This window comes from Megalops cyprinoides, chromosome 25, assembly GCF_013368585.1.
Source record: "Megalops cyprinoides isolate fMegCyp1 chromosome 25, fMegCyp1.pri, whole genome shotgun sequence".
Lineage (NCBI taxonomy): Eukaryota > Metazoa > Chordata > Actinopteri > Elopiformes > Megalopidae > Megalops > Megalops cyprinoides.
Window position 1 is genome coordinate 17749695 of NC_050607.1, and position 14934 is coordinate 17764628.

General features: G+C 48.9%; 1 protein-coding gene across 1 annotated transcript in view; it reads right to left on the reverse strand.

Annotated features, from left to right (window-relative positions):
* LOC118771808 (FERM domain-containing protein 4A-like) overlaps positions 1-14934 on the reverse strand; it is a 105488-nt gene that overhangs the window by 48236 nt on the left and 42318 nt on the right. Inside the window, exons 3-4 of the mRNA XM_036519867.1 lie at positions 9403-9497; positions 7756-7848 (exon numbers count right to left, since the gene is read on the reverse strand). Of these exons, the coding sequence (XP_036375760.1) occupies positions 7756-7848; positions 9403-9497 (188 nt within the window). The remainder of the gene's footprint in view (positions 1-7755; positions 7849-9402; positions 9498-14934) is intronic.

Genomic DNA, 14934 nt, shown 5'->3' on the forward strand with positions numbered 1-14934 from the left:
AAAATTTAATCCACCTTGACCATATCCTCATCTCTGTGTGGCGAGGGGGAATGGCGGGGGTTAGGGTTAGAGACGTTTATGCACGCGCTCGCCTGGGTTCACGCCCTTTGAGGTGCGACGAAGGGGCGTCCCGCTCTTGGGGTGGGATTTCGTTGTGTTAGCGGCTTTCCAGCCAGCGCACGCAGAAAAACAGCATCCACCAGGCGGCGGGAGACGAGCGCGGTGGCGGATTCAGACAAACAGCGAGAGGCGACAACGGGCCGGTCACCAATCACCAGTCATCGCCGTCCCAGAGAAACACGCCGACCCAATTCCTCAGCTGCCGCAGACGCAGACGACAGCAGACAGACAGATGACTGAACGACACCTGGAACCCGTCCAGAGAGGGAGCATGTGACCAGCCTGCTGTTGAGCGTAAGGCAAGGGATCAGACCTAACCCCAGATTCACAAGCTCCACTGTGATTCCTCAGATCAGCACCCGAGCGCTTTTTAATCTAGAATTTCATATTCGTATTCATAGTCATGAGGGAGACTCTTAAGAAGTTTGCCCTAAATAACAGAATACATACTGACATTACTCATTTCTTTTTCCTGTCTGAGAGTGTAAATGAAGGCAGACATCTTTGCAAAGAATTAGTATTTCAACATTAAGAACTGGAGTTTCGTACAGTGCTAAGTATTTGCTTATTCGAAAAACTAATATTAAGGGCCATGTAATATTTGAATAAGAAATGAATCAAACTGCTCTCCCCTAGGTATGGATGTAGTCAACAAACACAGCTGTGGGAATTCCATCAGATAAGCCTTAAAGGTGAGCCCAAGTGTGATGGAGGAGCTTTGGTGGGTGCTCTTCATGCTCAGTGATGCTTGGTATTATATTATACCCCTCTCCAGTGGTGAGTGCTCTCCACCACGGTATCTCTGAGAGAGGTGAGATCACCAGCCCTAATACATGACAGATCCCTGTTCATTGGCCCTGGACCTGGACCTGGACCTGGACCTGGACCTGGGGGGGGGGGGGGGGGGGGGGGGGGGGGGGGTGCAGGACGGGACACAATCTACAAAGTGACAAACATGTCCTTTCCAGCGTGCCATTCTCTGGACTCCGGGGAACAGAATCAAAGCCTTATTGTCACTCAGGTTTATTTGGTCCCCTGCACTGATCAAGTGACCCAGAATGATTAGGTCCCTCCGCGCCGCACAAAGAGAAGAAACGACGGCCGGCTCAAGGGTAGCCAAGTTTAACGCTTTTATCGGATGGCCGGGTTGTGGTCTGAGGGAATATATCAGCGATCCATTTAATTGGCGGTCTGACTGACAGACTTAACGGCATGGGAAAAATTTTATATTCATCAAAGCAATTCAGCACCCCTGCAATCAATATACAATCAGGGATCACAGAAGATTATACACACGTATTAAAACATACACTGGACCGGAATGCCTTCACAGGCCTGTAAAGCTGGAACTACAGCCGGCGACCACTAAAAAACAGACATGAAGTCTGATTATGAATTCAGCGCTGACATTTCACGTAATTGTTGTTCGATCAGAGCGGGGATGCATATGCCCAGATTGAGAATAAAAGCAAGCTTCTATAGAAGGTCAAGCTAACCGACAGAAATACAATCATCTCCCCATCTATAATCTACACTTCAGCGATAGACCTCAGCAGCCAAGTACATACAATTTACTTAGAACACCGCAGGGCGCATCTCAGCAGCACAGTAGGAAGCAGCGATACGGGCTTTCATTTGGAGGAAACAATGCTTTGTTCATAAAACAATGCACCGCCGTAAATAACACCTCGTTCGTTCAGGGGATGAGAGAGAAAGCTTGTCACCGTCTTTGATCTTGAAAGAGTCAAAGGCAGCTCCAGCGCTCTTGCGCGGTGACCGGCCCCGCCGCCGCCGCCGATCGGATTCTTTCAGAACCCTCACGAGCAGCGCCTTTTCAGACAGCGCCGGTGTTTACCAAACCTCTCTATCAGCGACCGAGCAGACAGGCGAGACGCTTCTTAAAGGTCAGCCGAGAGATGGTCTGTGATATGAAACATAAATAAGAAAAAAAAAAAAGAGACGTTTATCGTGCAGCTTTGCTTTTTCATGTGAATCCAGCAGGGGCCTGTGAGTAATTTTTGGTTTTCTGGAAAAAACATCAGCACAGATGTGGCGCTGTACCCCTGGGCTATACCCCTGGGACTATGATTTTCAGCTCTATGGCCCTTTTACAAAAGGGTGAGGTAGCGAGCGGAATACCTTCCCTGGCATGCCTGTTGCAGTACATATGTGGAGCTGTATCCCAGGACTGTACCCCTGGGCTGTACCCCCTGGGCCTACGATGTGCTCTTCAGGTCTAATTCCCTTTTACAAACAGGTGAGGTTGAAAGCTGGACTCTTTCCCTCAGATTTACTGTCCTGCACAACATCTTAAATAAGCGTGTTGTAGTATCTCTGCGTAAGGCGCTAGCTCGCAGGTGTGTGCGGAGGTGCGGTAGAATGTCCTTGCTCAGCTGAACTGAGGCCTGGAGGTGTGGAGGGAAGCCCAGGGACTCCCTGGGCTGCTGCGGGGAGCGGGCGGCATCCTGTCTCAGGAACTGGCTAACAAAGGACGACTTCTCACAGACGGGTGGAGAAAGGCCAGGCCTCCACCCCACAGCCACACACTGTACGTGCTGTTACCTCAGAACAATGTGGCTGTATGGTGTTCTCTCCATGCTGCTATCAGCTACTCTACTCTGCTGTAGATCTTGTTTAAAAATACACCTTGTCGTGTTTCCTGTGTGTGAAACCACCGGAGACCACAACATTTTGGGTTCTGAGGCACTATGGAAGATGTGTTTTACATGAGGCATTTGCTCTGAAAAACAAACAGAAACACTTCAAACATTTCAGTGTTGGCACTTATCTTAAACATGATTGTGTGGTTACCTGCTAGTTGGAGAACAGAATGCATTCTGCTATCTGGGTTGAGAGCTCATGCCTGTGGTCGGAGTGGTTGTGGAATGTGCACACACTACCACAGCTCCCCCTTGTGGCTGAAACACACAGCACACAAGCCCTCTGTCCCTCCAGCAGCAGATTAGAGGGACACTCCCATCCTTCCCCAGAAAACCCTGACTGGTGTGTAATTTCACTGCTCCTCCAGGCTTTCCTTGGCAGGTCTGAGATATGCTGATACAATGGGAGCAGGAAAACGACCCCCCCCCCTAAAGAGGTCACGTCGAAATCCAGCAAAACAAAAACAAACTCTTGTTTCTTATACACCGCAGTGTAACCTAACGCAGCTTTACCATTTATTCTCACTGGGTTACTCTTACAGACACCGAGTGACCTGTAAGAAGAGGATGATACCTCTGCCTGAGGCAGGTCAACACCAGCAGTTTCCTCAGTCTCAGCTGTGGATGTGTCTTCAATAAGCACACATCCACCCTAACAAAACTCATCACAGACTCTTTGCCTGTTCTGCACCATCATGGGGCATGCCACTGGAGGCCTAAACACCTGGTGATTCGGGGGCAGTCAATCCTGGAGCTGTGTATCTGGAGAGACGCGTGATTGGTTCCAGTGTTGTGGTTGTGTAAAATGCAGATTGGCTCGTCAGGGTCTCCTTAGCGTGGTGGACATGTCGAACTTCAGCACCGTCCTAATCAAAGATGGAGGGACTGCGTCATGAAAGCACAGTCCTGCACTGAGGTCCAATAATGGAGCCAGGAGGGAACTCCTCCCCTTTCCAGCCTCAGGGAAGCAAGTTGCGTCCAATCACATCCCCGCAAATACAGCCCATCTGTGGATTCGCAGCGTTCTTGCTAGCATAGCCGCTCGCCCAGCTCCAAGAAGGAGGCTGTGAGGCATTGTGGGAAAAGCTCGCCCAGAGAAGCAGACCCATCTCTCCACGCTTCCTGTGAGAGTCGTATGCTGAACAGAAAACAATTACGCTGCCATGTAAAACAAGAATTTAATTACAGTTCTTTCCGAAGATCATTTCGTTCCTGTGTCAATAGTCAAAGTGCATTGAAGTCAGTCTCATTAAATTGGGGATTTAAATGAAGTCAGATGTGCATTCTTGCATTCAGCCCGCTTCAACATCACCGATCGAGAAGCGGCAAGCTGCTCGAATACCCAGAGAGCTGTGTGGGCCGTCTGTTTCCTGACGTTCCCCACAGCGAAACCACTTCCAAAAGCATTTAACTGGAGTTTCCTCTGGAACCAATATATAGAAACGGAAAAAAAGGCCTTGACTGGATAAGACATGCAGTTAAAAAAATAAAGTGAGCGTGAGAGTGGAGTGAGTGAGAAATGGACTGACCTGGGATCAGCCTTTGTTTCAGGCCAGCTCTGTAGACCCTCATTAGAGGAGTGCTGCTGTCAGGGCCTCACCGTGACCCAATCACAGGTGAAAGAAGGGAGAGGAACAGAGGTCGTCGTGGGGCTACTTTGCCATGGAATTGAACATAAATGCCTTTAGCCTCTTTGGCAACATGCTTTTGGGATATGCTGGAAGCTCCACGGAAGATAAGGTATCGTTTATCTCACAGAGCCACTGCAGACTTCACAAACTGCCTTTAAACCTCCCCATATGTGACTGACAGCACTGCCAAGTAGCTGGAGGTTCAAAGGCCTGGCTGAGACCAAAGTCAAAGGGCTGAGATATCCTGCGCTGACAAAGGGTTAAATACAACACTTAGGGTGAACAGGAGCCACAGATCAAACAGTGGAGGTGAATGTTCTACACTTTACCACAGACAAATCAGGTAATAAAGTGTGTGTGTGTGTGTGTGTGTGTGTGTACCCACATGTGCACATGAGAGATAGAATGAGAGAGAGAGAGGGGTAGAGAGGGAGAGAGTATGTAGCATTGTATGCATTCTTTTTCTGGTTTCACTGACTGTTGTTCAATCCATTTGTTATAAATGCATGATGGTTTAAAAAGGACGCAGGCTTCACTGATACAGAAATATGAGTCTAATTATTCTGTACTGAAATCAAACTGAGCTGAACAGAGACAGAAAACAGAGCCAAAGTGAGAGAGAGCCACATCTTACTGCCACTCAGGCAATCTCAGGGCCCTGGGCCCAGGGTGTGGCCGGCAGGTCACATGACCCGCCTATGCAGAAGGTTTTAAATGGAATCAGAAGGGAAGCAGAGGAGTTGTTCGTCCTTCAAAACAGCAGAGCCGGGTCTCCACAGACTCGCCTTTGCTGTATATGTGCAGCTCAAATGTAACCAAATGTGGCAGTTTGCATTTCAAATGATTAAGCCTCAACGGCGGCTGATCACTGAATGTCTGAGCTGAGCTTTTACCCCCAGCAGCCATCTATGGCACATTTACCTGAACCTACGATGTTCAAATATAAAACCAAGTGCTCTTCCACCTGTTAAGGATAAAACCAGTGACACCTTCCATGGACATCCTCCAACTCTTTTTCTCGCTAATTTCGAGCAGTGCAACCAAAATGAAATACTGTATATGTACAGAAATACGAGGCTGATCATAATTTGGCATTCTTTCAGGACTTTCAATATGGATCCCACAATAAACTGTAACAAAAAGAAATAATACAGTGCAGGACCGATCTGGTCAGAAAACGCTGAGAGTCAGGAGGCTTCATGGGCGTTTCTTTGAGTGAGGCGGCAGTGTAGCATAGTGGTGAGGAGCAGGACTCGTAACCAAAAAGTTGCTGGTTGGAGTCCCCACTGGGGCACTGCTGTTGTACCCTCGGGCAAGATACTTAACCCATAATTGCCTCAGTAAATGTCCAGCTGTATAAATGGGTAACACAAAAAAACTAACATATGTAAGTCACTCTGGATAAGAGCGTCTGCTAAATACCAGTAATGTAATGTAATTTAATGAGAGAGCGGTTTAAATCGGACAGCCCTGCTTACACACTAATACCAGACTAGCTCCCATGCACTGGTGTTTAACGCAGCGCCACACGTAAGGCTGGGGAGAAATCTATGTGGCCGGCCTGTAATCCCCTGGGATTTGGAGGCGAAAAACAACGCTAAACTGATGATAAGGATCCTAATTCCGATTGGGCGGCGGCGCGGGGCCCGGAGCCCCGCTGTGATTAACACGCTCGGCTAGGGCCGGGATTAATGAAAGCGACGCAGGCTGATTGAGAAGCTGCCCGTGGCGGGAGTTTAACACGGGGAGGGGGGGGTGGTCAAAGCAATTTCACAGGTGTTTATGCACCTGCCTCCTCTCATTGACCCGCGAATTTGCTTCCATTAAAAAAAACGCACTCCCACGGGAGCGTTTCGCCAGTCTGATAAGCGGGAGCTCGTTGTTTTCTCATTTGTGTCTCGCTCCGCTACCGACGCCATCGCTAAGAAAAACAAGAATAACCCAGTATGCCTCTGTTCAGGCAGCGTCCTTTCAGCGTCCTTTTGGAATTTACTCAGTGGGATTTTCTCGGTGTTCGCTCGGTGTTAGGAGAACATGAAAGCGGAAATAATCTCCGCGCCGCCCAGCGCCGTCTGCAACAGGCGTGAACCCGGTTCCAGTGTCTGTAGAAGATGTGCTGTTGGAGATAAGGGCTGTTGCCGTGATGAATCAGATATGCCCCAGCTGTACCCAGAATGCATTGCTGGAACAGCACGTGTTGGGCGTGGCGTGGCGTAAGCCAGCGTGACAAGCGGATGGGATGCGCGTGATTGTACTGTGTTTGTGGCGCAGGGGGCAGAAAGCCTGTCCTGGTAGGGGTGCGTGAGACCCCGCTCAGCTACGGGCAGGGGATCTCTGCAGAGTCCTTTTAGCATTGGCAAGTGCAGGATGGCTCCTGCTGGTGTGTTTACTCCTCAGAGTTGAGCGGCCCTTTCATCTTAGAGCCCCTGCTCGATTCAGGAGTTATCCAGGGGACTACACACACTCAGTACCCTGAGACCACAAGCCCATCCGAGGGACTGGAGCCATGGCGGGAAACAGCAGCCAGCGTGAGAATGGCAAAAGCCTTCTGTCCCAGAGCAGTGGGAACAGCAGCTAAAAGACACAAGACCCCCCACTGTAACCTCTCGCACCCCTCCCTGAAGCTTAATCTCGCTCATAAGGCTGTCTTGTTTGGTGAAGGGGGAAAAAAAATACAGACACAAGCAAATATCAGAGGCTAAATTGGAAACCACATGCATTGGAGACTGTGTTAGAAATATCAAGCGAGGAAAAGATTCACAGCTCCAACACACGCGATGGCAAATTAAACCCACCGTGCACTTTCTACTTAGTGAGAAGCACACGCCTGCCGTGGAGAGAATTAATACACCATGCGTCCAAACGATTGCTCGGTTTTTCAGAGGAATGCATGTATAATCAGTGAAAATGTGATCAGGCCAGCCCAGCACTCTTTGGTTACAGGTCCACAGGCCGGCCGGTTCCAATATTGTGTACGAATATGCAGGCTCAGAGCCTGGGCAGCAGAGGCGCTTGAGCAAGTAATCGTGTTTGAGAGAGCGCCACGGATCTCCCGTGTACTCCTGTTTATCGCAAGACAAACATGTCACAGTGCTAACACGCTACATTCCACTCGGTCAGCCGGACGACCGCGGAAACACCCGTCACGGGAAGTAAGCTTCAAGTCAGAGGGTTGCATGCTCGAAACATTTAACCTGGAACAGGACATGTGCTGAGCGATTTGATTATGAGAAGATATACATCTGAGCAGAGGGAATTAGCCTGACAAATAGAGGAGGAAAGGGCGTGGCATAGTAGCGCAGTGACTGGACTGGCCACGGCAGACGGACGCGCCGCGCACCCACCTGACGCAGAAGAACAGCACCACCGGCCCGGACTTCTTGGGGAACTCGTGCTCCAGAACCCGGCGATCCAGCTGCAGCCAGCTGAAGTGGCCCCTGAGGGAAACCCAAATCAAACACAGTCACCGTCCCGTCCGACGCATGCAGTCTACTGCAATCACTGCAGAGATTACAGTGACCTCCAGTGTTATACACCTAAAAGTAATGCAATTTCCATAAACCCTGAGAGACAAAAGTATTGATTTACATGGACTTTACTTCTGTGTGGCTCTGCATCAGAGCAGTCTATGTGATTCACACACACCCAGACACACAGACACACGCACACACAGGTACAAGCACACATGTTCACACACACACACACACACACACACACACACACACACACACACACACACACACACACACACACACACACACACGCATGCACACACCCACACACATACAGATACACAAAATTGTTTACATAAAACTGCCCCATACACACATATGCAATATAGCATAAAAAGTAATCATAGAGAGCAGGATGGCTGTGCAGCAGCTGTCAAATAACTCTTGCTAATGGTGTTGCAATTCAGTCTTGAATAAATCCTTCCCATGATGCACTGGCTCAGCAATGGCAATTGAGACGTATAAACCTGAGACATATACGCAAAGTGCTTGGGCTGCAATTGCATTCTTATTTGCATGCTGTCCCTGATGGGTCTCTGTTGCTCTGCATCGAGGCCAGAGTTCACAGTGCTGGATTTCAAAGCTTTTTTTTTTTAAAACACAAATTCCCCCATCCAACCCGAGGTTTTGTCTGGGTTTTCTCTCTCTCCTCTGGGAAAACGAGACAGCAGGCAACTCATGTTTATTTCTGTCTGTGAGTACCTTTCAAATGTTAGGAACCAGCAGGTGCATTTGAAATACCAGAGGAACACGACCTCCATCTGCCACCAGGAGAGAGGATAAAAACTCCATGACTATTCGCAACAGCGTTGTAAAAGTCACAGCATTTCTGTCAAAGTTGGGTCTCGGAAACTGACCGCTTTTGAAGCGTCTGTGGGGTGACTGGAAGTGGCATCATTCTATTAGCCTGTCTCTTTGTGACCCAAACACAACGACACCTGCGACTAAGAGAAAACACTCTTACGCTTGGGGAAAAGAGGGAACCCAATCAGCTACTTGTTTTTACTGTTCAGTTCCACTCAGGGAGCGGAAAGCGACAGAATTTCTGTTTTATGAGGCCATAACTGAATCTACCTGAGCTACAGGGAATGAAGTAAGCTGAGGATGTCATTGAGGGGACATGTCCACACAGGCTTTCTGAATCTGACACTAAGGGACAGGAATGCTGATCAGAAGAGGCATATAGGAAAATGGATGGTGTGACACTGCAGATTTTTCAAAAGCCCCAGATGAAAGGCTAAAATGAACCAATCCGTGTTTCAATTTCCCTGTAATTCAATCACAGCATGGGCGCCGGAGCACTCCACAGCACATGTAGTTATATTCATACAATTTACCCGTTCACACTGATTATCAGCCATGAAATTGTGATTCCCGCTGCAAAGGGGACACAGGCTGCCGTCTCTGACGTCCGAGCGCGGCCCTGGGAAACGTGACACTGAGATATCTGGAAAGAGAGTGACGGGAAGGGACACTCACGTCTCATCGGTGTAGGATATCCCGAAATACTCCTTCTCCTTCAGGTTGAAGTGGGACGCCACCAGGTCCAGGAGGTCTTTGGCCATCAGCTTGGGCTGTGTGGGGGGGAGATGAGAAAGGGAAAGGGGAGGTTATTCTCTGGCTTGTGCCCCTTTGATCGCGGTGGTGATTACGTATTCCCCTCCGGTGCAGGGTGAGGTAAGCAGTGTTAGCAGAGCATGTGGCTGTATTCTAATGGGCATTGATTTAGCGCCGTGACTCAGCATGGCGCTCTACAGTGATGCTCTGACTCCGACTTTGGAAAGCTAAATGACTGATGCGACCTTGGAAAGCTGCACGCTCATTCGTCCTGTCCTCTCCTGTGATGACCGCCCCACCAGCCCCGCCCCTTGCTCAGCATCAGATGAACAAACTACCAGAAACTTGTCAACTCCTCTACCAAGTCAAAGCAACTACTACATTTTAAGGGGGAACATTCAATCTAAGCACTATTATGCTTTGTCACAGACAAAAAGTAATGACTACTCACAAAGTAATGGATTTAAGTGGGTGTCATTTTTTTTTATCATGGCGATATGCAAGAACAAGACAACAAATCAAGAACGAAAACAAACAAGATTGACAATTCAATATTCGTTATTAGTTCATATTGTGAGGAAAAAATGTGCTTTCAAGTTTAGCCCCTCCGTGGTCAGATGCAACGTGCTCTCCAGACTGGAAAAAGGCTGGGATAAGATCTGCCGAAAGCTTTCAGAGACGCAAGTTGGGAAAACAACGTTGTGTTTATGCTTCCACGCGCTGCTAAATGCCTTGTTATCAGGGCATCGGCCTGCAGCTGACAGATCCACGCCGAGTCCCCGCTTCCAGCCACCAGAGGAATGTCTGATTACGAGGCTAATGGCCTGGCGTGCTGTTGCGAGGGGGGAGGCCTCGCTGTGAAGAAGCTGAGTGAGGAGAGGAATGCATCCAGCTCGTACATCCATGGGTGTGCCCGCCTCTGAGCGGACAGAAAGCACAAAGAAGGCCACTGCCCGTCACCTTAATGAGAAAAGAGTCCACCCAAACAACCCCGCGCTATGACCTTGACCGTTTGGGGTTATGTTCAGGTTAGCCCAATTGTTTAATCAGATTGTAAACACACATTCTACCAGGGCAATACGGCCATCACAAAGAGGGGCAGAGCTGTGCTGGGCTTGAGGTTGTCATTAACTTCACATACACGAGGGCCAAGCCCTCTCTTCCGGCTCGCCCTGCCTACTGCCCTATAAAACGCAACGCTAAACTGCTCTAATTACTATTTTTGTTCGGCTTGGGCCTGCGAAGGCCATTTTCAATTAGCCGCACAGAAAAGCAAAAATAATCATTAAACTGACTTGGCACGCCCCCACCTCCTCTAAAAATAGCCCAAGAAAATGTAGAGCAATGTACAATTACATCCTCAGCTCCCTCACCACAGCGTACACAGGGAGAGCCGCGGTGCTATGGAAACACGTGCTTCGCTCCGCACGCGCTGAAGTGTTTTGTTTTGTTAGCATCTGCGGCCTTTCGCTTGCGATTCATTAGCGTAGCGCAACGTTTCACAGCGCGCTTTGGAAAGCAAAATTGTTACTCCTCGACTTAATCAAGCCAGCATCTGCATGTTAACTAGGAGATATTTTGCTCCGTTCCTCGAGGTGCAGAGAAACAGCTCTCGCAGCAGCTACGACACCACTGCATTTGGCTGTATACAATGAATACATTAACACATTCATTCCGCTTCTTCCTTTTCAGAAAACAATCCCTCTGCTTTCTTTGTGGAGGGGGGTGGGGAAGGGGTTCCCCGTCAGTTCCCAGAAGCACCGCACATGTAGAAATCCAAACCCTACCCCCTGGTAAATTATTAATGTTCCCTGTACACCAACACCTCTGCTGCCCCTCCCCCCATGACTGAGGCTGGGGATCCCAACACAGCTCTTTAAATATTTCAATTTCGTAATAAACGCCGCTTCAATTTTTAATACTTTCCCGTGCGGCGCGGTTAGGCGGAACATCCCTCTCGTTTCCGCCGGGCTGAGAATCATTCATGCGTCAGGGCTCGCTCTCACAGCGGGAGAGGCTGTCAGAAAAACCTGCGAAAACGCTCGATGGGCAATGGATTATTCTGCATTTAAAATGCAGCCAAAAAGCCTGAAAAATCCCTCCCTTCTGAGGTGAAGACACACTGTCAGACCTCTGCTCCTCACCCCTCCTCACCCCTTTGCAGTATAACCACAGTCAGTGTACTGTATACAGTACCACTTCTGGACTGGAGATCTATTGATGATCAATAACTGCAGCGGCAGCAGGAATTTGCTATGATATGACTGATCTCACAGTGACCCCAGGGTGAGTGGCAGGGGTCACAGGTCTCCACAGTAAAGATCTCATCTCCTGACTCCCGAGTCATAGTCATCGCCCTGGCTCCCAAGTCACAGTCACTTCCCTGACATCTGAGTCAGTCACTAACCTGACTCCTGAATCACAATCACTGCCCTGACTCCTGAGTCATGGTCTCTCCCCGCCTGCTCTGGGTGAAAGCAGGGCTGCTTCCTACAGCTTCATTATCACTCCCAGCGTGTGCTCGTTATGCAGAGCAGCTAGCGCTGCGGTACGTCGTCCTTGGCTGTGCCCTGCTCCAGGGATAACCCCTCTCTCCTCCAGAGACGCTCACATTCAAGCAGGGCCTGCCCTCCTCCCAGCCCCCCTGCAGGCCTGCTGTACACCCCCCCTCCGATAGGTCCTGACACCCACAGCACAGCTAAACACCCCCAGCCCTGGCAGCCCGTATATCACTCCCATACAGGTATCAGTCCTGCCAAGCTGCCATCGCCTCTGCCTGCAAAGAGGCCTGTCTGCACTTAACAAATTGCTATTGACGGCAGTGTTGCAGAAACATCCAGATAACATCAGCGCCGTGGCGCTGTGCTCAGGCACTCGAGCAGCAGTTTAATAACGTTGTGCAGAGTGAAATAGAGGTGGGAAAGTATGACAGCTGCATCAGCGGTGAGAAATATTAATATCTCCGTGTGTGTACCCTGGCATGGGGCTCTCATCACAACTTAATCATGGACCTGCAGTCTTACGCACGCTGTGCAGTGCAGACCTGACTGGGACAGGCTTAAATGCACTTACATAAGTGGGAGCTGAGGCAATATGAAAATCACAGCTGACAGACTCAACAGGAAACACAGATACTGTATATACACACACACACACAGGCAGACACACACACACACACACACACACACACACACATACATTCACAAACTGTGCTTAGAGCTGCAACCTCATTACCAGAGTGAGAACAGAATGCTTCCTAGGTTATGATTCATAATCAGAATACAAAGTTGCTGCTCAGCGAGAGAGCGAGATCTACACTGAGCCTTCCGGAATTACACATGCGTTCCCTGCAGGGAAGGAGAGAGGAGTTCCACAGTGAACACAGAGCTCAAGAACACGAGAACCCACCTAGTAGCACACCTGGTGCTCGGGTGGAGAGGGTGGGAGGACAGAAAGGCTGTTCAAACCGAACTGACAGTGCTTTGAGAGCATCGCTACCTAGCCTGTCTGCTGAGAAGCTGTAGCAGAGAGGTGGAGAGGGGCCACAATCTACTGTATGTGTGTCTGTGGTGAAGAGGGAGAGTAACCTCTGTATTTGTGGTGAAGAGGGACAGCGACCTCTGTGTCTGTGGTGGAGAGGGGCCACAGTCTCTGTGTGTCTGTGGTGGAGAGACACTTATCTCTGTGTGTCTGTGGTGGAGAGACACTTATCTCTGTGTGTCTGTGGTGGAGAGACACTGCTTTCTCTGTGTGTGGTAGAGAGACACTTATCTCTGTGTGTCTGTGGTGGAGAAGCACTGCTTTTTCCGTGTGTCTGTGGTGGGGAGACACTGCTGTCTCTGTGTGTCTGTGGTGAAGAGTGAACTCAAGCCTTAGCTTTGGCTGCTTCTCCGATGCATTACTGTGACCAACCTCAGCAGATGGTATCACACGCATCTGGAAAATCAAGTAATTTTTAATTCATTAATCTTTCCATTGGTGGCGTTTCACCCTTGACAAAAATGAAAAATAGCCTCTCCTGTTACCACTTTTCTTGCCATCTGGAGTTGACGGTTGTGTGCTATGGCGCCATGCTCCTTTGATTACCTTACCTGCTTTAATCACTGCTGGAACATAGTGAAGCAGCTTGCTGATTCTGCTCACTCCAAACCTCACTCATTCGTGCTCCAGGTGCTGCAAAGCTAGCAGGTTGCATTTCGATAAGATGGAAATCCACACTGAGCCTCAAATAAGCGAACCAATCTGAGCTTTCAGCTCTATACTGCGTGTTAATTGCCTGTAGATTTGGAACATGTTTAAGATGTGGTACATGTCTGAGATGTTTCTGAGTTGTCATATTTGCAGATGGACTCTCACAGAAAGAAAAAAAGCACAAAGACGGAAATCTTAACCCTAATTTTAATATCTGCTGTGGGAAAGGGGAGGTGAAGGCCACTGCATCAGTATGTGCTGTGTGTGTGTGTGTGAGAGAGAGAGATTTCTGTGTTATCCACAAGAGCCCTGCTTGTTTTCCCCATATTAAGCATGAGAAGCTAATCTCAGTGTGGATGATGTACCAAATCAATTCAAGGCTAATGGAGTCTGGCAGGGTAGTACATGTTGCATGAGACCGAATGTAATGGTGACTGGGGGGGTGGTGTGCTCAGAGGAGGGGGTGGATAGAGGTAATGTATTGCACCAGGAGGACTAAATCAAGTCTATTAATCTTTGGGGACGTAGCAAACGTGCAATAAAATTCCATAATACATCCTGCCTAATTATTACCGTGCTCATGCCTTGTTTTCCATTAGGGATTACAATAAAGCAAACATTAGCAAAAAAGGGTCCTGCTCTCCAGTCAAGAGAATAAATCATATTCTGGCTGCTCGGGGTGCTGGTTAGCCTGACATCAGCAGCATTTAGGCTGCGCTCATGTGCAGCTCTACTGCATGCAATGACTGACAGTTCAGCTGGTTTTCCTTTCAGGCCCTGAATGAGTGGTAGGGAAATAAAACTCCATGCTCTGTCAGAGCCAGGCTAACACTTCTTGATGCGAAACTCAAGAGCTGATTGCTAAGCAGTTTACCAATAATACAGGAGCTCCATCACACGTGGAGCAATTATCCAGTGCCAGTTGCTCCTGAGCTTCTCCGTGTGCACAAGGTTACAGCTAATCAATAACCTGCTGCAGGTGGTCAGCTGACAGCTGCCTGCTGTGGTTCTCTGGGAACTGTAGTATTTCATGATGTTTGTAGTCCAGAATGCATCATCAATATTTCAAGAAAACGTATTAAGTTACAGAAGTAAAAAAAACAGAGATCCTTTGCCAGGAATTGCATTAAATAGGGATATTTGTCTTTCTGTCAGTAATGGCTTGTAAATGGGGACCGGACGGCTTATCGCACGGGCTTTGGGCGGAGAACACCTTGCCAACATCACATTTGCAGCCATCAAAAGTCCTCCCCCAACTCTCTG